The following is a 25,942-nucleotide window of genomic DNA, read 5'->3' on the forward strand; positions in this document are numbered from 1 at the left end:
ATGCAACTTTAAAAATATCATCTAGCATCGAGACCGGTGGACGAGAGGGGAAGCAATCAGTAAGTTTCGTAGTTGTAAGTATCTAAAAAAGGTAGATTTGGGTATGGAGACCCTGTTTACCAGCTGCTCAAAAGAGGCAAATTTGTTGCTTATGTAAAGCTCTTGCATTGACAGAATACCATTTTTACACCAGACCTGAAAGCCTCCACCGGATAAGGAGGGGGCAAACATATGGTTTCTAATAACAAAGAGAGAAAGACTATGTAGCCTGACAGTTTTCCTAAACTGATTCCAAATACGACTTGAGTTTATGACAACTGGATTAGAAGTATAGTGAGAGACTGGCCTGGCTGAAGGGATCACGGCGCACAGCAGTGCTCGCAGAGACACCTGTCCACAGGATGAGCTCTCCAGGAACAGCCAGCTTGGAACCACCAGATGATCAGTGTCACGCATCCAGTGGAGCAGTACCCTGATTTTGGCTGACCAATAATAAAACAGAAGGCTAGGCAGAGCCAGTCCACCCTGTGGGCGTGGCCTTTACAGGATGCTCTTTCTTATACGTGGGTTCTTCTTGTTCCAAATGAATGATGATATTAACTTGTCTGGAGAGCTGAAGAAATGTTTGGTCAGATACATAGGGAGGATTTGGATTAGATAAAGGAGCCTTGGCAACAGGTTCATTTTAATTATATTAATCCTCCCACAGAGGGAAAGGGATAATAAGTTCCAGCAGTGGATGTTCTTTTTCAGACTCTCCAACATTGGCAGGTAGTTTACTTTATAAAGATCTTTGTAACAGCTGGAGATCCAGATTCCGAGGTATTTAAACTTTTTATTATTTATTTATTTTGAATGGTATTAGATTAGATGGGATATTTCTTGCAGCTGCACTGATTGGGATGAATTCACTCTTCTGAGGATTTATTATGTAGCCTGGCATTGAACCGAATCTTTGCAGAGTGCTTAGTAGTTTTGAGGCGTTCAGGGTGGGGTCAGTTATAAAAAGCAATAGATCGTCTGCATAAAGTGAAACTTTGTATTTTTGGCCTCCTCTGACGACTCCTGTGATACTGGTATCTTGCCGTATGGCTGATGCTAAGGGCTCTATAGCAATGACAAACAAAAGTGGAGATAGAGGGCAGCCCTGCCTAGTGCCTCTATGGAGTTTAAAATAAGAAGAGGTCGTATTATTAGTACGCACAGCTGCCATTGATGAGTTGCAGAGAGTTTTCACCCACAATATGAATCTGGGGCCAAAACCAAATTTGCTCAAACTATAGAAAAGGTAGTCCCACTCCACCTGGTCGAAGGCCTTCTCAGCATCAAGTGACAGCAGGGCTTCAGGTTTATCGGTTGAGGGAGGGTCATGAATTATACTTAAGACGCGTCTAATGTTGAAGAAAGAGTGTCTGCCCTTGATAAAGCTGGTTTGGTCTGTGGAGGTGATTGTTGGTAACACAACCTCTAAGTGCTGTGATAAAATCTTTGCATCAGTGTTTAGCAGTGAAATCGGCCGGTATGAGCTACACTGGAGAGGGTCTTTGTTCTTTTTCAGAATGAGTGAAAAAACTGCTTCTCGCATAGTTGGAGGGAGAGTGCCAGATGAATAGGACTCTGAAAAGACTGACAGCAGAAGCGATGCAAGTTCGTTAGAAAACGTTTTAAAAAATTCAGATGGGAAACCATCTGGTCCAGGGGACTTGCCACTTTGCATTCCTCCAATCGCCATCATGACCTCCTGGATAGAGAGGTCCTGTTTGAGTTCGGTAACCAGTTTAGGGTCAACTGTGGTTATACTGAGGTGACTAAAGAAGTTGTTCATAGCAGACTCATCTTGGCGTGATTCTACGGTATATAAATCAGGGTAAAATTCCTGGAAACAGGAGCTGATTTCTGCGTGGTCGGTATCCTTTAAGTCCTGTTCATCAGCTATTTCACAGATGAACTGTTTGGATGACTTTTGACGTATTTGATGTGCTAAGACTCTGCCAATTTTCTCTCCCTCCTCATAGAAAGTACATCTAGACTTTAGGATAAGTCGCTCCGCTTGCTGTGTTGAAATAAGATCAAATTTCATTTTGAGGGCCTGACGTTCTCTAAGGATGCTTTCCAATGGTGAGTGACTGTAGTTTATATCTAGCTGCAAAATATCATCTAATAGCTGTTTCAAGTGCTCAGTGTCAGCTTTTTTTCTTGAAACGGAAAATGAGATAATTTGGCCCCGAAGACAGGCTTTCAGTGACTCCCATATAACTGAAAAAGACATCCCAGGGGTCTGGTTTCGTTCAAGAAAGTCTCTAATCTCAGATTTGGTAAAATTCACAAATGCTTCGTTAGAGAGTAAAAGAGGATTAAACCTCCAGGGGCGGTATATGCGATTGGCACCAGGGATGTGCATTCTCATCACTAGGGGAGCATGGTCTGAAATAACAACAGATTGATAATGGCAAGTTTCAACCAGTGGAAGAGCACGTTTATCAATAAAAAAGTAATCTATTGGAGAGAATGTTTTCTGGACAGGAGAGTAGTAGGAGTATGCTCTTGATGAAGGGTTATGAAAACGCCAAATGTCAACAACGCTGTGGGATTGGAGAAAGCATTTAATAATTTCTGCAGATTTTGATTTAGGAGTATCCTTATTAGAGCTTCGGTCTAGGCTAGAGAGCACACAGCTTGTGTCTCCACTACGCATGCTGCTGCAATAAGCTGTATGTTTTACGTCCAATGGATGATGATCTGATTAGTCGACTAATCGCAAAAATAATCGGTGACTAGTCGACTATCAAAATAATCGTTTGTGGCAGCCCTACCTGACAGCCAAATATCTGTAATCAAACAGCATCTTGGTTCTCTTGGATCATCTGTCCAGGCGAGCCTCGGGTGTCTCGGTGTTGTTTTTGATTCTGCCTAGAGCAACACTCTCGACAGTTAATTAGGAATTTCCTTTTTCAGCTGAGAAATATCTCCAAACTGCGAACATTTTTGCCTAAATCTGAGTTAGAAATGATTATTCATACTTTTATTTCTTCTTGCTTAGATTACTGTAACAGTCTTTTTCTTTGTTTGAGCAAAAAGAATCTTGACTGTCTCCAGTTAGTCCTGCGGCAAAGCTTTTAGCAAAGACACGAAAAAGAGCACATTACACCAGTGTTACGCTCATTACACTGGCTTCCAGTACATTTTAGAATTGATTTTAAAATCTTAGTACTGACTTAAAGCTTTGAATCATGACGCTCCTCTCTATATTTCTGATCTCTTAGAACCCCACGCTCCCTCTCGCAGCCTGAGATCATCTAATCAAAGGCTGTTGGTAGTCCCACCAACACGTTTTAAAACCAGAGGTTTTAGAGCGGTGGCCCCCAGGCTGTGGAACGCTCTCCCTCCATCTCTATGATGCCTGGATTGTATTTATTCTTTTAAACATCATCCTCATTTATTTAGACTGGCTTTTAATTAAATTTGTGCTGTATGTTTGATTGTACTGTTTTATATTATTGTGAAGCACTTTGTGGTTTTTATCCTGTGAAGAGCGCTGTATAAATCAATAAAGTAAAGTAATGACCTCGTGGTCTGATGGGTCGATGACTGGACACAACCAGGGAACATCAGCCAGGCGGGGGAGCTGCTGAGCCACAGAACTCAGAGCTGCATTCAGTTGTTCCTGCTGAGGAGGATCCAGCTGCTGCACAGACAGACACACAATGTTAGGACTGGACCACGAGGACCAGGCTTTTTTTTGTTGTTTTGGTGTGGTTACCCATGAACAATCAGAGTAAAACATGGCAGGAATCTGTCAACCTGCATTGTGTAACAGACAAAGATAAAGCCTAAGGTTTCTAACATTCTGGGACAAAGTGAAGGACCAAAGCAGTTACCATGGACATCTTTCCAGACAGGAGAAGTTCAGTCTCACTGACCAAAGCTTTGACGTTGCTGACCATCTGAATGACCACGCTGCAGCTCAGAGCCTGCAGACAAACACTGATACTTTACACAGCTGAAGGCTCAAGAATTTACGTGAACGATAGAAAAGGTAAGAGCAGCTGTCGTACCCTGGAGCTCTTGGAGTCGGCGTAGACTACGTCCATGGCCTTTGAGCTGGCGTTGACAGCGTGAGCAAGTTCCTGTTCCATGCTGTGGTGAGACTGAGCGACCTCACGGATGCTGAAACGCCACAAACACATTCAGGTACTCACAACAGGAACAGCGAGGTCGACCCTAAGGTCTTTGTTCTTCCACAGAATCAGACCAAATCCATCTGTTTACTGAGCTGCGGTAGCACGACAGGTCCTACCAAAGGATCCAAACCAGTTCCTGCTGTGAGGCGACGGTTCTAACCACTGTGACACCGCCACGTCGTTTCACTACATGGACTATGTTATCAAAAGTAAAAACATTTATTCAGGGAGCAGTGGGGAACACTGGGTGGGTCTCACCTGTGGATGAGCACTCCAGCTGCCTGACCGAACTCGCTTATGAGTGTCGCCTCTTCCTCGGAGACGATCTCAGGCTGGGAGGACAGCGGCGGCTGAGGCGGCGCCCGGAGAAACTCGCACTTCTGTTTGTCCTCCCAGGACTTCAGGGTGCTCTCAAATGCCTGAAACACAGACACGAGCTGAAAACCTGCGCCGGGCCGGATCGAGACTCCCAGAACAACCCAGAGCTGCTGCACTTACTCGGTCTCGGGTCAGGGTCTGGGTCCGGTTCTTATGGATGATCTTTATGTACCCCGGAGGCTGGATCCACGCTTCCCCGTCCACCTGAACTGGGACACCCTCGTCGCCCAGGATTGTGATCTTCACAGTCCGACACTGAGAGGGAGGGAGTGACAGTTACAGACAGATAGGCGGGTGGATTGGACAGGTAGGTAGGTGGGTGGGTACCTGAGCGATGCGGTGGTGCTGCAAGTTGATGACTCGGGACACGGCCATCTGCATGCTGCCAAAAACGGCCACCACCTCCAGGATCTTATCATCGAAGGACGGAGCTGTGAAGGTCTGACAGAAACACACAGGCCGAGTCATGACAGCACCGCTCAACTACTAATAACCACCAGAGAACTTCCTGTTCCACAGGGGGCGCTCACAACGACCGCAGCTACGCAAACGCCGACCTTCACATGAGACGTTCAGTACGACAGTAATGTATTACTTCATTTCAGCATCAACATGTTCACACAAGTACAGACAGACAGGTGGAGGAGGTGGAGGTCTTACATCGTCCTCTTTGGTTCCTCCCCAGAAGTTGGTCCCACCTGCGTAGCTCGGGATGTTCAGCACAGCGATGCCCTGCAGACTGGGCAGAGGGATTGGCCGACCATCACACTGAAACACACACACAGTGTCACGCGTGTTACCAGCTAATGTCTTTATTCACTACAGGAACACGGTAAGAAGTGGAGTGACAGGTCAGGTGGTTCACAGAGCAGGTGTGTCTCTGCTCTCAGGACCTAAGAGGAAGCAGGAAGTTGCCGTTTTCCCCGTCGTGCCCCTCCCAGTCGGCTGCAGGTTGTTTGGACTACGTCCATTTATAAAAAATACTGTGAAGAAAACCGAACTCTGCCTCAAAGACCTTGAAGACATTCATGATGTCATGAAGGTCAGTGTGAGTTTACTGAGGAGGCAGTAGAGCGTGAGGGATTTCCTGGTTCTGCTCTCACCTCCAGAAGGACTCTCTGCTCGAGGTTCTTGTAGGTTCTGTGCAGCAGCTCCTTGGTTCCTAGGACTCCATACCACATCATGTTCTTGGTGCGACTCCTGCAGATCAGGGCACATTTGAGTCAGTTAGCGCTCTCTGAGCTCGCCACGCCGCCGTCACCGTGCTCGCTCCTACCTGCACTTCTCTGGATGTTCGTCTCGCTTGTTGTTGAAGTCCAGAGAGATTTTGGCGTCTAGTCCGATGCCAAAGTAGTTGTTCATGACACACTTCTCAGTGTAGCAATCCCTGACATACACACACACACACACACACACACACACACAGCAGGGTTAATGAGAGCACGTGTGGACGCGGCGAGGACCTTATGATGCAGTCACGGAGCCTCACATGTTGTCAGGGTCGCAGCTGAACGGGTCGGCGTTGACCAACAATCGGCTGATGACGGAGCTGCTGGACAGCGAGCCTGCAACACACACACAGGCATCACTACTGGCATCATAAACACACACTTCAAGGAGTCAGACCTGCCGGCCTGTTACCTGGATACAGGATCTTTGTGTTGAGCATAGGCATGTTGTCCCGGCTTCCTGTCTGGACAGGAAGTGATGCGGAGCTGCCCAGTGGTAGTCCGCCTTTGCTGATGAGCTTCTCACAGGGCGTCTTACTGACTGAAGACAGAAAACAAAGCGTGAGCGTGCGGCGGCCGTCCCGTGGGGAAAGCACGCTTTGGATGTTTCTGACCTCTGTAAGCGCCACGATGCTTGGAGCTGTAGGACGAGTGCAGGGACGTCTTGTCCTCCTCGGTGTCCTCCTCTTCGTCCTCCTCCACCAGCCCCTCCTCCTCGGCCCGGCTCAGAGAGAAGACCTGCTGCTGAGTCTGAGCGTTCTGCTCGTCCACCGCTGCAAACACACAGAAGCAGCTCAGCTCGTTCGCACCACGTTCTCCTTACATTACACTGATAAAAATATCAGAGCTGCTCATTTACTGATTTCTAAAGTGACCGAGCTCATCAAGCTTCCTGGCCTGGTTTCCTGAATCTGAACCAGCATGGTTAACCATCACAGATAGTGTGTCCCGCAGCTGCGGTCTGTCTGTGGACAGAATCTAACAACAAACCTGAGGCCGAGCTGTTCTGCAGCAGCAGACATTGAGATCTGATCCTGGATCAGTGTGCTTGTCATTTCTGTAACTCAGCCCAGCTTCAACATGTGGGAGGAACTGATGAGCATTTACCCGAATTTTTCAGAAGGACAGAAAATCTCATTTTCCCTTTAATTGCATCTCATACAGCCCCCCGATCCATCGTCTAAAATAAACCTGTTACCACTCGTCTCTGTAAAGCCCTCCTCCCCAAACACCTGCTTTCCTCTGATAGGCCAGCCTGTGGAAGCCTGCTAAGGGGCAGCTGTACTGACTGTAGCTGAGTATCCACAGCCTCATAGAGATTTGACTTCACTGAGCTGTATCTGAACAGCTCCTCTGTGAAACCACCACACCTGTTCAGGTGAGTCCTGACCATGACGGACTCACCTTTCTCCGTGTGCTCGATGATCTGCCGGATGGCCTTCTTCAGACTGTTGGCTCTCAGCATCAGCTGCTCTCGAGGTTTAAAAATGGTAGCTGCTACCACAGAGGAGGAGGAGGTGGAAGGGGTGGGGCGTGAAGAGCAGGTGGAACTGGGCAGAAAGTGAGGAGGAGGAGGAAGATGAAGAGGAGGCAGCACAAGTCCCTCCCCCTCCTCCTGCTCCTCAGCGATGGTTGGAGGAGGAGCTGGAGGGAGCACGGAGGACGCCTGAGACTCCTCATTCAGAGTCTTCAGCAACGAGTCCAACTTCTCCTTCAGCACACCGCACTGAGACAGAAAACACGAGTCATCAAACATGAGTTGTCAAACACAGACATGAGTCATCAAACACGAGTCGTCAAACACAGACATGAGTCATCAAACACGAGTCGTCAAACACAGACACGATTCATCAAACACAGACACGAGTCATCAAACATGAGTCGTCAAACACAGACACGAGTCGTCAAACACAGACACGATTCGTCAAACATGAGTTGTCAAACACAGACACGATTCATCAAACACAGACACGAGTCATCAAACATGAGTTGTCAAACACAGACATGAGTCATCAAACACGTGTCGTCAAACACAGACACGATTCATCAAACACAGACACGAGTCATCAAACATGAGTCGTCAAACACAGACACGATTCGTCAAACACAGACACGATTCATCAAACACAGACACGAGCAATGTTCCCTCTAAGCTGCGCACGTGCGCAATTGCGCACTGCTGGCAGGGTCTCTGCGCACAGAAAATCTGCGTTGCGCACAAAAAACAAACAAACCTGACAGTACCTGAATTGAAATTAAAATAAATACGTTAACAATTCTGTTTTGCAGTGTTAGTCAGTAAGTGACTGGCTGCTCCTGTATGGGATTAGAACGATGCCACCTTATCCCATAGTCCAGCCAATAATGCGATTCACAGTCGTATATACGCAGCTAATCAACGTGGTTGACAGGCTATGACAGCGTCCTTATGTGCGGACACCGGTGTTTTAGCTAGCAAAGCGGCGTGGCTGATGTGGAGTGAAGCCACGTTAATGACAACGTGTACAACCATTGGAGATGTGAGCAGGACAGACGGAACAACTGACGGAGAAAGTGTGGACTTTATACCAGTTTTTAAATTGTGTTGATCGGCCACGTAAAACCAGAGTTGTGATATAAAAAAATGCAATGTTTGGTTTTCTTCCTGAATACTGTCGTTGTTTATATTTACTGCGGGAAGAAACGGTAAAAACGGCGTTTTATAAGAAAAAAGGCTCGAAAGCACTCTCCGCCTGTCAGCAAAAACAAAACCCCCCGCCTCCTCTTTCCTATTCGTCCAAAAAAGTACCATGTCGACCAATCAAAAAATGATATGGCAACGTGGCATCTAGTTGTTAAGAAACGGGAGGAAGTTTTAGGAGTGACAGCGTGTTTTGAGATGTGAGAGATTTGAGACGTTTAGCGCAAATCTTGTGTAGTTAGTGTGTAGTTAGTGTGTAGTTAGTGTGTAGTGTAGTCAATAGTTTTGTTGTGTGTGTCAGAACAATGAGGCGACTGCTGAATGTTACAGGTGTTACAGCAGTGATACATCTCCTGTTGTCAGGCCTGCAGGTATCAGGCTGTTGTTCTCCTTTATCTCATAGTGGACACAAATTATTTTTTGGAGTGGCACAAATAATTTGTGTGGCATCAGATTTGATGCAGAACAGCTGATTGTTCTGTAAATAGTTTGAAATGTTTATTTAAAAATGCATTGGCTGCATTTAAAAAAATAGCTGCAAAAAACTTTGTTGTTTGCATAACTCAGTTACTTTTTTGAAGAAGTAACTATATAATTAATTGCCCAGCATTGGTCATTATATACTATATTTTGCAGACAGAGAGTTACAGGACTCTCTCCCAGACCACAGACTCACACTCATAATACAAGTCAGAGCTTTATAAAAAAAAAAGAAAAGAAAGAAAGTTGTGTTTTCGAAATTGGAGTTAAAGTTATTTTTACTTCCAATAGTCTTAACATACTACACAGGTCAATGACTAGATTTTTTTTACATTTTCATTGTAAATGGGCTAAAGCAGTTAATTAAAGGTAGTCTAACATAAATGTAAATGCTGTAATTTGATTTGATTTTAATTAACTATTTAACTTGGATGGATTGGATGCTGGCGTGATCACAGTGCACACGTCTGATGTCGCTCACAGTGGTGCAAGGGATCACTCAGGGAGTTTGTGTGTTCGCTCAGACACATAAAAAATTAGAGGGAACATTGGACACGAGTCATCAAACACGATTCATCAAACACAGACACGAGTCGTCAAACACGAGTCGTCAAACACAGACACGAGTCGTCAAACACAGACACGAGTCGTCAAACACAGACACGAGTCGTCAAACACAGACAGGAATCATCAAAAACAGATACGAGTCGTCAAACGCAGACACGAGTCATCAAACGCAGACACGAGTCGTCAAACGCAGACACGAGTCGTCAAACGCAGACACGAGTCGTCAAACGCAGACACGAGTCGTCAAACACGAGTCGTCAAACACGAGTCGTCAAACACAGACACGAGTCGTCAAACACAGACACGAGTCGTCAAACACAGACAGGAATCATCAAACACAGACAGGAATCATCAAAAACAGATACGAGTCGTCAAATGCAGACACGAGTCATCAAACACAGACACGAGTCATCAAACACGAGTCATCAAACACAGACAGGAATCATCAAAAACAGACAAGTCGTCAAACACAGACACGAGTCGTCAAACACGAGTTGTCAAACACAGACACGAGTCGTCAAACACGAGTCGTCAAACACAGACACGATTCATCAAACACGAGTCATCAAACACAGACACGAGTCGTCAAACACGAGTCGTCACAGACACGAGTCGTCAAACACAGACACGAGTTGTCAAACACAGGCACGAGTTGTCAAACGCAGACACGAGTCTATCAAACACAGACACGAGTCGTCAAACATGAGTCATCAAACAGAGACATGAGTCATCAAACACAGACAGTCTGGGTGCACACCACCTGAGTCTGGGTGCAGTTTCCCCCTCCAGGGGCAAGGGTACCTAGACCTGGTTCTTAGAGTACGCTTGGGGAGTGTGATTGTGTGTACAGCGTCTCTTTATGTCTGTCTCCACGTTGGGTGAGTGTTGAGCAATTGTATATGAGAGCATGAGGGTGGGAATAGATGTTTGTATCTGTGTGTGCCTGTTTGTCTGTGTCTATATGTCAGGTTGGGTATCAGACGCCACCTCTCTGAGGACATCTCAGGCCCTCCAAGGTTTGGAGGCCCATCTCCCCCCACCACTTCCTCTGCCGGTGGCGGACGCCCTCAGACATCGGTGCGTAGGTGGTTCTCTGTCTCCGGGGGTGGGCGCCCAGGTACCCACCGGCTCACTCCTTGGCGGCTGCTTATTGGGGCCTGGAGCCTGGGGCTCGCTCGGGCCACTTTGGGGATGGGGTGCCCTCGGCCTCACGGCCCGGGGCTCGGCCACTCAGGCACAGCTGGCTGCCGGCGGAGCTCACGGGCACGTCACTGCAACCCCCCCTGGCTTCTGCTCCGCGGCTGCTGAGTGACCCCTCATCTGGGACTCTCCTCAGCTCTTTCTGGGATAGTGGCGCGGCTGCCCCTCTGTTGGTCTTCCTTGGTCTCTTGTGTTCTGGGGGCCTCTGGATGTCTGGAGTCTTGATCTCCTCCATACCTGCTTCATGCCCTGGAGGTCGGGGCAGTGGCCCCCCACACCCTCTAGCAGATCATTACATGAAGGAACCTTTTAAAAACAAGCGCGTTCATGCTCACAGGTGTACACACGGGTGATCACACACACAAATTACACCCTTTTTGGCTCCTACCTCAAAGCACACTGTGCGCTGTCGATCTCACGTGCTGCACAATAATGTTTAATATTTAGTATTTACTGTCATATTCTCATATATCATTGTGATCTTGTTTATTACTCTCGTTTTCTTCTGCTTGCTTTCTTTTTTCTTTCTCAACAGGTGATCCAGGTGATCGATATATGTATTTTTTGTCTGCTTATTCTGTTGGTTTTTGTTTTTTGCCCTTTTTCCCCGTCCCTCTTCCCAGGTTTTTTTTCTTTCCCTCTTTCTTTCTCCACATTCTCTCCTCCAGTCAAGTCTGTCCCGTATTCAGCAAGTGAAAATAAAATAAACAATAAAAAGTTGAATCAAATGGACCATTACGGCAAGGCTGGGATGGTCCATTTGGTAAAGTAAATCCGTTGGGCATCTTTCTTCGCCTTTAGACAATAATTCTGATGGCAAAAGAACCAAACGGGACAGGTTAAAAAAAAAAACAAAAAAAAAAAACAAACAAAAAAAAAACAACACACAGACAGGAGTCATCAAACACAGATACGATTCATCAAACACAGACATGAGTCATCAAACACGAGTCATCAAACACAGATAGGAGTCATCAAACACAGACACGAGTCATCAAACACAGACACGAGTCATCAAACACGAGTCATCAAACAGACAGGAATCATCAAAAACAGACACGAGTCGTCAAACACAGACACGAGTCGTCAAACACAGACACGAGTCGTCAAACACAGACACGAGTCGTCAAACACAGACTTGTGCCTTTTCAGTTGTGGTACCTTCTTGGCCATGGCCTCTGACTCCTCCGAACTCTCCGTGTTCTTCTCGTAAGCTTTACCAACCCGGGCCACAAAGTCCTTCACTGTCTCACAAAGAACTCTGCAATGAACCACACAAACACCACCATTACTCAATTACACCCGGGACACGACACAGATGGCTGCGCAGGTGGGTGGGCGTACTTGGCCGAGGAGATAACCACCGAGTGCTGGTCAGAGGTCAGGATCTTGGACAGGTGAGCAGCCACTGAGTCCTCATACGTGAGAATGTGCTGGACCTGGATTAGAGGATGGAAACACTCGAGTCAGAGGAGTCTGTTCGTTGTTACTGATCTGATTCAGCAGCACGACACTTTCAAAATAAAATCACGGTGACTTCTGTCAGCGTCAGATCGGCCCCTCTGTTTGCTCACATTCAGCACAAGCTCAGCCACAATCACGCAAACATATCCACTTACTCATTAGGTTGCTAGGTAACATTGATCCCTGACTTTAATACTGATCAGTATTAAAGTCAGGGATCAGCACTGTCATCACTGCTGCCCTGGTTATTGACTATTGTCTTATTGATGATGATCTGATTAACTAATATTAAAACCTGCCAAAGCTGGTCCTGCACAAACCAGAAAAAGGCAGTTTGCTGATAAAGCCTTGTCCAAGCATGCTAAGCCTCTGAATACTTTTATACTCTTTGTAAATGAGCAGCCTTGGTTTGTTCCACCAGAGGAAAGAATCACAGACACCCAAAACCCACACACGACCAATGCAGAGGACAATGAGATTAACTACATTCTTCATCAGAGCAGTGCTGAGGTCTCACCTCAGAGTCATCGCTGCAGTCCTCGGTGACAGTGGATGCAGAGTGTTGCCGTGGAAACTTAGTCTCATAGACCATGATGCTCCACCTGCAACAGGAAGAGAGAAAGGCGCGGTTTACCTGAGCTACAGCCGGACCCGTAGGCCGTCCCCACCCTCGTGTGACATCAGATAACTGGTCACCTGTCAAGCATCTTGGTGCTGGCTCTCTCCAGTTTCTCCAGAATTTGAGGGAGCTGGGTGTCGTCGTCGCAGGCCGAACCCCAGCCCAGAACCCGGGCAAGGTCATTCCCGGTCCCCAGAGGAAGAACGCCGAGCTGACACTGAAACACAGAGACACACGGTCAGCGGCGAGCACGGCGGGAGGCAGAGCACGAGTTAACCCGCGAGCTCGTACCTGTTTGTGCAGCGTGAGCATATCGATCTCAGACAGCACCCAGCCAACGCTGCCATCTCCTCCACACACCAGGATCCTGAAGGTATCGAACTTCTGGAACAGCCGCAGACTGCCACACACACACACACAGAGGTGTGAACTTTCATGTCAAACATACTGTGTGTTACTGTGTTTTGGTCTGTGTGCGTCTGTGTGCGTGTCACCCCAGGTGAGGCCCTCCATTCATCAGGTCAAACACCTGCGCCGGGTTCAGCAGCTGCTTGAAGCGCCGCAGGAACTTCACGCCCTGATTGTCTCCACTTTTAGAGTTAACGAAGACCAACAGAGGACTGGTGCAGGACGGAGGACACGACGCTTTCCAGAAACCTGCACACACAAACACACACACACACACACACACCAGCTGTTGGTCTGCTGTGGGTTAGTGGGGCGCTGGTTTGTGTCGACCTCCTGCAGACAGACGTGGGCGGTGCTGGCTCTGATGCTGCTGACACACCATCACACATTAAAACCTCTGTAACAGCCGCTTTACCCCGAGAGCCCACCCTGAGGAACAAAATGACTGGGTCTGCTGCAGAGACCAGTGAGGGTGGTGAGCTTTTTAAACGGTCGTCAGACCACAACTTTATTGGTTTGTATTGGTGTCAAAGGTCGTCTTTGTGGGGGAAGAGTCGGCATTCTGACGTCTTCAAAGTTTATGGCACACAGTAGAGCAGGGCGATATGGCCAAAAATATTTATCACGATATATATTTGAAAATTTGCGATAACGATATAACTGACGATATAATTGATGCGAGACAAAATACAACTCCACAACTTTACTAGCGCAAAAAACCCCCCATCAAAACACCATCCATTTATTTTCACTTAAACCAGCAGCTGTTTTTTATGTGCATTAAAGCCATATAAAAATTTAACAGTGCAAATGCAAATTCCTTGCTGAAAGTTTAACCAAAAGGCATTTCCAGTAGAAATGGGCTGACATATCCTGAGCATAACCATGTATAATATCCACTGAAGTTAAAAAGAGGTGCTTTGCAACATTAAACTGCAGTGTGCCAAATAAAAAATCAAACACGTATTTTTCGGACCATAAGGTGCACGGGATTATAAGGCACATTAAGCGAAACAAAGCAGTCAGATAAATCAAACTTTATTCAACTCATTCTTCTTGCTTCCTCCACTTCTGTACCATTGATTCATTAATGCTGTATTCTATCACAGCTGCTCTATTCCCATGTTGTTGCAGTATATTAATGACTAACCTCGTATTGTGGATGGATTATCTCAGTTGTTCTCCTGACTGAAGTTTGGTCCGTTTACAGCATCCTGCCATGCGATTGCATTTGTCCCTAACCATCAGGAACCCTCACGTTAACTTTTATCCAGTGGAAAAGTGTTAGTGTTCATCCTCCAGCTTCACTGTGTTTATGCTAACATAGCTGTGTCGCTAGCGATCATGTAGCACATCATTATATACCAGCTAGCCCAACTTCAGTAACTCTACAAACGTCACTGCTGTTTAGTTTTCTGTCTTCATTTATGTTGAAGTGATAGCAGAGCTGTACGTTTGATTTTTTTCAGAAATCTCTCAGTCAGAACATGCTATATCATGTTTAGGTAACTAGCGAAACTAGCGAGCTAACTTCTGCTAGCTTCCTGCTAACTTCTAACTCCGTTAGGGTTGCCAACCGTCCCTTAAAAAACCGAATCGTCCTGTATTTAGAAACAAAAGTACACGTCCGTATTGAGCTAACAAGGGACGCACTTTGTCCCGTAATACAGTGAGAATCAAAAGTAGTCTATAAATGTTAATGGAATTAACGCTGTGTTTGAAAACATAATTCCCAGCCCCTCTCCTGCTCTGTGACCAATGAGCTGACAGCACACTTATGACAATTCGAGTATGACCATTCAGATTACCGCTTATCTCATTGGTCGAGGAAAGGTCGCTTATGGAGAAAATACCGGAAGACAACAGATGACCACAACAAGAAGCATGGCCAACAGTGAAACAAACACCGACACTGTGGAGCAAGTCTCAGACGACAGTACACCTAAAGCTGGGCATACACTGTGCGATTTTTGGCCCATTTTGAGCCGATTTTTGAGTCGTGCGACCGTTTTGGTGATCGGCCCGATTTTGGCCTTCATCGTGCGTCGTGCATCGTGTAGTATACGTGGGGTAACGAGAAGCGATTAACACCTCACGACCAGCTCCCGATCATCAATCGCTTGGTCGTGAGGATTTCAAACCTGTTTGAAATCCTCCCGACCGTCGTGAGGGTGTCACCGCAGCCGCTCACACTGCTCACGCGCACGTCGGTGAAAAAGACGGAGCAGCACGGCTGTGCAGCGTGTTATCTGGACACAAGCGATGGAGAACTTGTAGAACTTTGGAAAGCTCATCCGAGCCTTTTCGTTGTGGCCTCACAAAATTATCACGACCACAACAACCGTGAAAATAGTTGGATTTACATTGTTGCTCAATCACAGCTGCCTGATCAATGTTTTTCATTAGCAATTTAGCAAAGTTGATGGTGGTGGTGTGCGTGTCTGTGTGAGTGAAAGACACAGAGGGAGAGCGAACGACAGATTTTCTGTTATAATCTTCATTTTATGGAGGCACAGTGTGAGCACTCAGGTCGCATCAGAGCATCAGGCGGTATAGTGTGAGACCCTGCATCGTGACCTACCAACTTATAACCCTGCGAGTCAATCGTGCAGTTTGAGCAGGAGCTGAATCGCGCGACTGAAAAAAATCGCACAGTGTCTGCCCAGCATGGTTCATCGTTTCACTCAACGATCGGCGATGTGCGTATGAAAACAAAGGCACTGCGCATGCGCGTTTTACCCATATTCTATCGCCATATTTCATTTTCTTATCTTTGCCTAACATTGTACCGGTATTACCGTGAACGGTATAATATGGCCCAGCCCTAGCACACAGCTCAACGTTTCTCTGTGAGGAGACACGTTCATGGTGTGGATGAACCTGCCGGCTGCATTCCTGTTTACTGAGCTCACTCTCATCTTTATTGTTAGCTGACTTCATCTTTAATCGCAGTTTCGAGATGTTCTTTCTTGTGGGATGAATACAGCTGTGTTTAGTTCTCTGATGTGTCCGTTTTTACCGCCATTTTAATGAAGCTCCAGCACAGACGTACAGGTACAGAGACGGAGATGTGGCGGTACTGTCCGAGTGGCCGTACCCATTGTTCAGGAGAACACTGACTGTGCGATCACGTTGCAGTGCAGCCAATGCAGAGGGTTCACTGTGTGTGTTGTGACCTACAGGGTCCCGTCAGCATGAGGCTGGGATGGTGATGGTGGTAATGTTAGTGATTATAATGATGATGGTGGGGATGACGGCTGTGTGAGCAGATCTGCAGTGAGTGTGTTTGCCCTGCGGGGGGCAGCGTGGGGCTCAGACTGACAGAAGCACACTCACCGTCTGAGTCGATGCTGTTGAGCGCCGTCGGAGGGATGACGGACACTTTGCACTGACCAAGGGGACACTTGGAGGACAGCTGCTCCTTACAGCTGGAGTGCACCTGTGGAGACAGCTCACCTGTTCACACATCTGACATCTGACGTGTATGTGTGTGTGTGTGTGTGTGTGTGTGTGTCTCACCATTGCTTTACACCACAGACACCTCCAGTCCTGCAGCCGCAGCACACTGCCACATGTTTTATCACACACAGTGCACTTGGCCGACACCGGCAGGTTTCCCTCCAACCACTGATGAGGCATCGACACCTGAGCACAGAGGTCAGAGGTGAGGCGTTCCCCGACTCAGAATAGACATGAAGACAGGACATCTGTGCCGTGTGTCTCACCCCGTCCTCGTCCTCAATGATGTCCTTCCCGATAGAAGCCAGCGTTGTCCACTTACAGTTGTTGGTGGCTCTGACTGCACACCGTTTATGAGCCTTAAATTTACACACTAAAACACACACACACACACACACACACACACACACACACACACACACACACAGGTCAAATGATCCTGCAGCTCATCTACAAACTGCAGAGCACAGCCCCTGAGCTGGAGCTGTGTGCTGAGAGCATTCAGCCTTTATTGGCCTGTAACAAAGCTTTTATCTGGAGGATGCAGTCCGCCTGCATGCTGACTTCAGCCCTTACTGCAACTGCACGTGTACACAGGTGGAGACGGGTGGAGCACACTCAACTCCAAGTTTGTTGATCAGGAACACGCTGCTGCTCACAAACAGCACTCCTCACTGCCACAGTAACAGCTCTTTGCTCTTCACCGTGTGTGTGTGTGTGTGTGTGTGTACTTGTGTACCTTCACAGGAGAGGCCGTGTGACGTGACCCCTGACAGAGCCTCCCTGCACACGTTGCAGTACGTGGGTCTGGCGTGGGAGCAGGCGTACCAGTTGTGCATCCCACTGAAGTGGTCCATGCTGTACTGGGTGGACTGGGACACACACACACAGTGAGCAGGCTGTACAGAGACCAGTCTCTGTATACTGGGATGGTGGGGACGGGACTGACCTCATAATTCTGTCTGTTCTGGATGCTGCGCAGCGCTGTCATCCACTCCTCCATTTCCTTCCTGTTGTCTGCACAAAGGATGAGGCGCCGACAGGGCGTGATCACCTGAAACACAGGTACACACGTCACGGTGCATTCACAGTCCACAGCCAGATGTAGGAGTTTCGGATGTCACACTTCAAACTTTAAATAACAAGATGTCAAATCATGAGGACAGCTGGAAGCTTGAAGAGCTGCTGCCCTCATAACTCTGTGTGTGTGTGTGTGTGTTAGAGAGACTGTGTCTGTGTGTGTGACTGTGTGTGTGTCTGTGTGTGTGTGTGTGTGTGTGTGTGACTTCCTGATCAGCTACTCTACAATGAAGCTTCTGTTTCCACAATGACAGAAATAGACCCAACCAAGAAACCCTTATCAGGTATCCAGTGCTCTCTCTCTCTCACACACACACACACACACACACACACACACACACACACACACACACTTTCCTGGTGCCTCTGTAACTCTGCTCCTCCTCAGGTTGTGTCTCAGGTGTGGTGCATGCTGGGAAACACGCTCAGACTGCTGCAGGGTCTGATGAGCGGCTAAATTCTGACTTCTTCTGGATCAGTTTTGCTCCTGCTGTTGCAGTTTCCTTAACTTTTATTCCCAGACTCTGCGTGTCTGGGAATAAAAGCACACGAGGCTCAGTCTGAACACTCTGGGAATGATCAGGATTCCGTGTGAGAGCTCAGTCACATCCCAACTAGGGCTGGGCTATATCATACCGTTCACGGTAATACCGGTGTAATTTTGGGCAGCGATAGGAAAATGAAATATCGCGATAGAATATGGGTAAAATACGCAGTGCCTTTGTTTTCATACGCACATGGCGGAAAAAGCATGGCGGAGAACGAGAAGGGCGAGAGCGGATCGTTGAATGAAACAGATGAACCAGAACTGGTTTGTAAAAATGCTGCAGCTTCAGTGGTGTGGAACTGGTTTAGCTTTCGTCCGTCAGATACACAACAAAGCACTATTTTTGGTAGAGCGTGCTAGCGGGCCGTCGTTATTACCGTGTTTTTTGGAAAATACGGTACACTTAAAATCAATCCTTTGATTTTTCTGAAAATCGACAGTGCCCCTTATAATCCCGTGCGCCTTATGTATGAACTCTGGTTGTGTTTACTGACCTCGAAACGATTTTATGTGCTACACGGCGCTCAAAAATCTGTCAGATGTTTCAGTACGACTTTGCTAAGCTACGAAGCCGCACCGCTTGATGGATTGTCGCAGCATTACGGCTATCGTAGGCAGGAGCCTCGCGGAGTGATATGTACTGTGCTTCAACATAATATTACCGTATTGTGTGTGTATAACCTCTTTTTAAGTTGTGTGGATATTAAACATGGTTATGCTGAGGATATGTCGGCCAGTTTCCACTGGAAATGCCTTTTGGTTAAACTGTCAGCGAGGAATTTGCATTTGCACTGTTACATTTTTATATAACTTTAATGCACATAAAAAACAGCTGCTTGTTTAAGTGAAAATACATTGATGTGTTTTTGCACTAATAAAGTTGTGGAGTTGTAAAGTATTTTGTCTAGTGTCAATTATATCGTTATCGCAAATTTTCAAATGTATATCGTGATAAATATTTTTGGTCATATCGCCCTGCTCTAATCCCAACAAAGCCTCGTTTCAGGACCCGACCACAGAATCTGCAGCACAGGCTCGGCCGTCACACGGAGAGCATCGCAGGACGTCGGGATATCTGGGAGCAGACTTCCTTGCCCGGGCTGCTGACACCTGATTGGTCAGGAGAGCTCGCAGCGCGGTGCCTTACGGAGAGAAGGAATCCCAGAATCAGCCGTCAGTGGTCACATTAACCCGACGAACAGGAAGAGTGAGCACGGAGCGCGGGACCCCCAGCTGCCGACTGGACTTTGACACTGTGAGATGAGTCCACACAGACAGAAACACTCTGTGATCTGGCCCGGGTGGGGCTGCAGCTGTGACGCTCTGCGGCTTTGAACATCTAGAACTGTTACGAGTATTCTGGGCTCCTCCCCCTGTAAGACAACTTTCTTGTGATTGGCTGGCGTTGGGAAGCCTGCAGATTACAGATGAGCAGCCGCAGCGTTATTTTGTATTTTATTTTAATTTTGCGTTAAGTCGTTCCTGCAGAGGGCGCTCCACGTCGGCTCACCGACCAATCACAACAGCTGATGGCGTGGAGCCGCTCAGTCTGCACAGCCGCTGTCGGCAAACGGGCATCACAGACAGGAAGTGACATCACGCCATCGCACACAATGGACCTCTGTGAGCACAAACAGAGGTAGCAGTGTTTCTTGCCCCTCCCCCACCGTCCCTGAACCTCTGCTTTCTCTCCACATCGTCATCACCCAATCACTGAGCTGTCCACAATCACCTGACGTCTCCTCCTTCCTGCTCCTGTCCTCGCCGCTGCAGCCGACTCATGCTAAGCCTCGGGAAGCCCACAGATCCACACACAGCAGCACGAACGCAGGGGAATGAAACATGTTCCTTCATTCCTGTGTCATGTGACCCACTGGGTCTTTTCCCAGAGCTCAGTTTAAAACGCGGCTCTGCGGCGGACACCTCGACACAGTTCACTGAAGCCACCAGAGCGGCTGTGCATGAGCCACAGTTCACAATAATCCTCCTTTGTGTGATCGGAACACACGGGCGAAGGAAGCATTTAAAACGAGAACTAACGAGCTCTGTCGACAAAACGAAAGCTCGATTAATCGCCATCACTCTGCTTCCACCGTCTGACTAACGGCGACCGCTGATGGAGACCGCCCGGCCCGCTTGGGTCAGCGTCGCTGAGGCTCAGAGCAAAACACACGTGAAGGCCCGGATGAGACATGTCACCAATAACAGCGTGAAGGATCTGACACAGCGGTGAGTCAGGAAACGTGAAGCCGGTCAGCTGTCGGTGACATCATGACCTTCTGACCAATAGCTGACTTACCGCGTCCTGATGAAAGTCCAGCTCAGAGTCCCGATCCTGGTTCTGGTCTGCTGTCGTCTCTGCCTCGCTCTGACTATTTCTCCCTGCACTGGCCCCGCCCACTTCCTTTTCTATGACTCACGCCTACTGTCATCATGCTGACCCCCCACCCAACCAACCAGCAAGAAGGAGGAGCGTGTGTGTCAGCTGTGTTCATGTGACTGTGTATTTTTAGCACACAGACTGTTATTATACCGACCACACACACACACACACACACACACACACACACACACACACACACACACACACACACACACACACACACACACAGGCTCTTTAAACAAACTTCAAAGGCCTCAATTACAGGAAATGACTTCACTCGCCAAAATAAGACGCTCTCTTCCTGTGTGAGTCCGTTGTGTGACTAAAACAGAAACTCTGATGAGCACAAACAGCTCCGAGCATCAAAGCAACAACAGCACGAAACACACAAACGGATTCAGTTAGAAACAAAAGAAAAACTGAAGATTATTCAACACATTTCAAAATTTATAAGAAAAAAATCTGTGAAAAATGTTAAAAATAGAAAAAAATAAATATGTAAATAAATAAATTAGAGTAAATATGTTTCTGCTGAAGGAAAATCAGGTTTTAATGGACGCCAGCAGCACACACAGACAGACACACACACACACACACACACACACAATGAGTGAAAGATGTAACTCAGCCACGCCTGCCTCCAGTTACTGATCAGCTGATTAGACAGACAGAATGTGAATTAAACAGGAATCTATACTGAGGTCACTTCCTGTAGTGTAACCACACAGAGCAGGAAGAGCGGCCCGTGTGGGGACTATTTTCAGCGGTGGATGAACCTGGCCGTGCTGCTGCAGGTTTAAGACTCACGGTAAAGCTGTTGTTGACGTTTTTGGTGCTGGACTCGGCCACGCTGGCGTCCGTCAGGTCGACTTCGTCAAAGATGATGGACTGCAGACACACAGAGAAGGTCATGGTCACACGTGCATCCTGAGAACACAGCCCAGCAACTGAGCGGCGGGGCAGGGCTCACCTTGGCGGTCTGAGCATAGTACAGTGTCCTCCCTCTCAGCTTGAAGTATCGCCGCTTCCAGCGCTGGAACGAGCTCGTCTGTTTCAGCAGGTTCCCCTCCTTCAGCACCGTCTGAAACACACACACCTGTGAGCACAGACCACGCCTCTTCTGGCTTTCTCAAGCTGAAAGTGTGTAAATCTTGTGTAAAGATGGAGGCTGTCCGCTGCACAGCTTTAAATAAAGTTGGAAGTGTTTGAATGTTTCTGGTGGCTGAGGCGTGGGACAGCAGGAAACAGTGGAGTGCGGCTTCCTGTCAGAGTCCCACATGACTCACTCTCAATGTTTGTCCCATACTCTAAATAGAACCCATTTGCTGCCTTCAGAGGCCGCAGGAAATTCCAGACTTCAGTGCATGAGCAGAGGCATTAAACCTGTGATTTATCTCCTCGTTTCCATGCTTTTATTTTGAAAAGTAAAAAAAACCCCTCCCTCTTGTATGTCTGTCAGAATTATTATTGACATTATTCTAATTTTCTCTCATTTTCAGTGTTTGAAGAGGTTTGATCCTCCTCCAGAACCATCGCAGTTCTTCCTGGAGTCTCTGCAGCCAATCAGAGTTCAGAATGATAGAGTGCTTCCTTTGTTACCCGAGCACAAGAGACCATAGATCAGGGCTCTCAAACTGAAATGAGCTGTGGGCCACTGCTGGCACTGTCGTCTCATTGGAGGACACTTTATTGTTCAAGTAGTACAAAACAAACAAACAAACAAACAAACAAACGTCACAAATATTACTGAAGATGTTTTGTTTGTTTTGTTAAATTTCAAATATTGTACAAAAAAATTTTTTTTTCCTCTCTCTTCACTAACTGAATCCTTTCATCGAGCGACCAAATAAACACTCAGGTCTGTGCACACACGCGCAGCACTGCTGCTGTCATTGTGTTTGTATGCAACAAACTGCAGACATAAGTGTGCGCATGAGTTTGTGAGTCTGTCACTGCACTCACACAGCCTCAGCATGTTTGTGCTCTCTGCTCATGTTGGCTTCAGAGTCAGTCATTTTTGGCTTTTTAAAGAACTTATTTTAACAAAAAGTCACTTCAAGGGTCAAAGGTCATTATATTTCTGCACTTCAAGGTACACAAGACTAATTGTAAAGACTGCGTTTGCTTTCAGGCCTTCACGTGTTCGAAGCAGGGCTGGGTTTAAAAATTGATTTGAGTTCGATTCATTAAATCCTGAATGATTTTTACATATAAATGTATTTTATCAGAAACGTCAGAATCTCAGGTTAAAGGTCACAAAACTATTTCAGCAAACAGCTCAAACGACTAGAGAGCAGGTAAAAACGTGGACACAGAGCGTGGATCGTCCACAGAGCGTGGATCGTCCACAGACGCCGTGGGTGCTGAGAGTGGACAGCTCCCAGATTCTGCAGGTTTCGTCACTCTGACCAAACTGACTGAACCAGCAGCAAAAGAAGATCAAACTACGCTTCACGTTTGATAAACATGCTCATGAACTCCCTCTGACTTTGGCTGCTGTACTTCCTGCACAGCTCTCTCTCTCTCTCAGTGCACTCAGAGACCAGTTTACCATCAAATCTCTGTTTTCTGCATTATTCTCTGTTTATTACGCAGCAGTCTGCTGCTGTGTTCAGTGCTGTCGGCCTCTGACAGCAAAGCCTCATTTCTGCTGTTCAAACTGAACAAATGGAAACTTTTACAAATGATTGCTCAGCTGTGTCTGTAATCAAACCTCTGTGACTCTGCTTCACTTCAGCAGCATCAGGTTCACATGTTGATTCATGGTTTGCTTCAGTTTTTGATCGACTGCAGAATATTTTTAAGGTTATCTGCTATAAAAAGCCAGAACAGGAAAATCTGCTTCATGTTTTTCTGTTTTATCCTCAATTACTTTGACACAAAGACACCTGCTGTGATGCTCACAGCTCTGATGAAGTCTCAGTGTCAGCTTTGGTTTATACACAGATAGTTTACTCTGAGTTTGGAATTACAGAGAAACATCCATCCGCTTCCACTTATCCTTTCCAGGGTCGCGGGGGGCGCTGGAGTCTATCCCAGCTGTCATAGGGCAAGAGGCGGGGTACACCCTGGACAGGTCGCCAGTCTGTCAGGGCTAACACACAGAGACAGACTCACATTCACTCCCAATCAATTAACCTATCCCCACAAAGCTGCATGTCTTTGGAAGGTGGGAGGAAGCCGGAGCACCCGGAGGGAAGCCACGCAAACACGGGAAGAACATGCAAACTCCACACAGAAAGACCCCGGCCTGATGGTGGAACTGAACTCAGGACCTTCTTGCTGTGCGACTCTATGAAGTGAAGATCTGCAGGTCACAGCGTTGACCCGGTAACCCTTTCGCCATGACAGCGCCATGTTCACAGAGGAACACCTGGCACATTTGATCTGGTGCGCAATGACGGCGCTCTCTGTAAGTGGGATTACGTCACCAGAGGCCCCCCTGCAGCAGGAACCATGCCTCACTCACCTGTGTCCTGCTAATCACTGATGCCTGCCGCCCTGAAAACCAGAACCTGTCTTTGGTCAGCTCTGTAGGTCGAAGGAAGCGCCTCACAGTGAGCTTTCAGGACTCCGGGTTTGTTTGTTTGTTTTTTAAATTGTTTCCTAATGGAGCTGCTTTAACATCGTCTGACAACACGATGTCCACATTTCCGAGTTTTTAGCCTGCCCGTGAAGGCAGCAATATGAAAAACGATCAATAATCAATAAAAGTATAATCTGTCACGTATTGATCAGCGGTGCCGGTTTGAGTTCCCGCTGTTCTCTATCGCAGTTAAAATCCCGCTGATTTTACCGGAAAACCGGCCGTTACGTGTCGACCGTGATGGGACCGTTATGTGTCACAGTGCTAAAGCTAACGTAGCGCCGCCTCAGCCCCCTTTGTCCACCCCGCAGCAGCACGCGCCTCTAGGCCACCAGCAGTAGGAAACACCGATGTCTCACAGCGGGCCCAAATCTTTCCGTTATCAGGTGTGAGCTAGTTACCGGTATGTGTTACAGGTTTGAACTCGCGACGTTTCTCTGTTGTTTCCGTGCGTTTCACCGGCGTCTCCGCTGACTTTATGCCGTTTGTGCGCTAATTAGGTTTAACGGAAGCTCCACAGATGGTGAAAAAACCGGACCAGTCAGACTCCGTGTTTACACCCGGTCATCTCCTGAAACTCGGTGTCTGGCTACAGCGTTTCCCGTTATGTGGTTTAGAAATGGTCTAAGAGCTGTGGCCCTTACCCCACAAAAGCACCGTTTTCCCAGGGACGCTGAAGCCTGGGCTCAGAACTCCGTTTAAAATCCGTCAGATTTAAAGTGACACCAATTTTTGGACTAAGGGAGCACGGGAAAAAGACAGTAGACCGGTTTAAGGTGCAAACGCGTCCGGTCTTCCGTTCGGCGTCACCAGCATCCAGCCCACAGCTCACACTTGTGTTTTAAAGGCAAGGATAGCGCCGCCCGCAGCAGCCAGTGGAGGACGCCTGTCCGGGAAAGAGACGTCAGAGCGGCGCTGAAACCGGCTCTATGAACGACACACATCATGTTCACTGCGCGCCGGAGTATCCGACGGTCGATGTCTGGTCCGAACATGTCTCACTCTAACAATAAACCGGCTGCTTACCGCTAGAAAGAGAGACCGGCTTTTAAAGAGTCCGTTTTTTACAGGGAGTTCTGCGGGCCGGTGAGCCGGTGGACAGCGCTGTGCCCTCAGGCTGCGTGTGGCCCTGCGCCGCTGAATGAGCGCCTCCGCTGACCGCCGGCTGTGCGCCAGGAGCCCCGGATGTTAGCACACGTACCTTGCTGCGGATCTGGCCGGACGTCGACACTTTTCGGATGAGTTTCTGCGGAGTTCCGGGCTCCTGTTCCGGCTCACTGTCCGATGACTCGTCCGGGCACCGCGCCGCGGCGGACTCCGGTCCCCCTGCCTCCGCCATCCTGCCATCAGACCCCCGGTGTCTGCCGCTAGGGGAAGCAGCGCCCCCCAGCGGCAGAGACCGGGCAGCACAGCGGAGCCGACCCCTGGTGGTCATTCGGTGACATTACAATAACACGAGTTATCCGCTGGCGTGAAAACAGCCTGAACTCAGCGGAGAGGGTTTGATGGTCCACTGAGCTCCCACAGGCCTGTGTGACCCACAGCATCCCCGCCTCTTACCTGAAAAGGTTGCTCTGTGAAGCAGCCCGACGCCTCGTGAAAGTCACCGGTGACCAGGTTAACTAGATTTTAGGTAACTAGTTAGATTTGTTTACATAGTCCACTCTCCGTGGTGCCAGTG

General features: G+C 47.8%; 1 protein-coding gene across 5 annotated transcripts in view; it reads right to left on the reverse strand.

Moving 5' to 3' along the window:
- Positions 1–25,640, reverse strand: part of LOC134641803 (diacylglycerol kinase delta-like) — a 30,833-nt gene extending 5,193 nt beyond the window's left edge. The window contains exons 1-27 of one of the 5 annotated variants that reach the window (XM_063494389.1): positions 25,463–25,640; positions 21,646–21,756; positions 21,483–21,563; positions 17,615–17,719; positions 17,405–17,537; positions 16,932–17,038; positions 16,726–16,851; positions 16,543–16,645; positions 13,293–13,455; positions 13,090–13,198; positions 12,876–13,015; positions 12,697–12,781; positions 12,060–12,154; positions 11,877–11,976; positions 7,193–7,514; positions 6,403–6,561; positions 6,201–6,329; positions 6,049–6,124; positions 5,836–5,946; positions 5,663–5,759; positions 5,220–5,327; positions 4,887–5,000; positions 4,680–4,814; positions 4,440–4,600; positions 4,056–4,167; positions 3,879–3,971; positions 3,566–3,685 (exon numbers count right to left, since the gene is read on the reverse strand). In XM_063494389.1, the coding sequence (XP_063350459.1) occupies positions 3,566–3,685; positions 3,879–3,971; positions 4,056–4,167; positions 4,440–4,600; positions 4,680–4,814; positions 4,887–5,000; positions 5,220–5,327; positions 5,663–5,759; positions 5,836–5,946; positions 6,049–6,124; positions 6,201–6,329; positions 6,403–6,561; positions 7,193–7,514; positions 11,877–11,976; positions 12,060–12,154; positions 12,697–12,781; positions 12,876–13,015; positions 13,090–13,198; positions 13,293–13,455; positions 16,543–16,645; positions 16,726–16,851; positions 16,932–17,038; positions 17,405–17,537; positions 17,615–17,719; positions 21,483–21,563; positions 21,646–21,756; positions 25,463–25,600 (3,333 nt within the window). In that variant the 5' untranslated portion in view covers positions 25,601–25,640. Of the gene's footprint in view, positions 1–3,565; positions 3,686–3,878; positions 3,972–4,055; positions 4,168–4,439; positions 4,601–4,679; positions 4,815–4,886; positions 5,001–5,219; positions 5,328–5,662; positions 5,760–5,835; positions 5,947–6,048; positions 6,125–6,200; positions 6,330–6,402; positions 6,562–7,192; positions 7,515–11,876; positions 11,977–12,059; positions 12,155–12,696; positions 12,782–12,875; positions 13,016–13,089; positions 13,199–13,292; positions 13,456–16,542; positions 16,646–16,725; positions 16,852–16,931; positions 17,039–17,404; positions 17,538–17,614; positions 17,720–20,024; positions 20,530–20,591; positions 20,817–21,482; positions 21,582–21,645; positions 21,757–25,287; positions 25,402–25,462 lie in introns of those variants that run through there. The other 4 variants (XM_063494392.1, XM_063494390.1, XM_063494391.1 and 1 more) reach the window with 4 other exon arrangements.
- Positions 25,641–25,942: the final 302 nt, after the last annotated feature.

Source organism: Pelmatolapia mariae, linkage group LG14, assembly GCF_036321145.2.
Source record: "Pelmatolapia mariae isolate MD_Pm_ZW linkage group LG14, Pm_UMD_F_2, whole genome shotgun sequence".
In the NCBI taxonomy this organism is placed as follows: domain Eukaryota; kingdom Metazoa; phylum Chordata; class Actinopteri; order Cichliformes; family Cichlidae; genus Pelmatolapia; species Pelmatolapia mariae.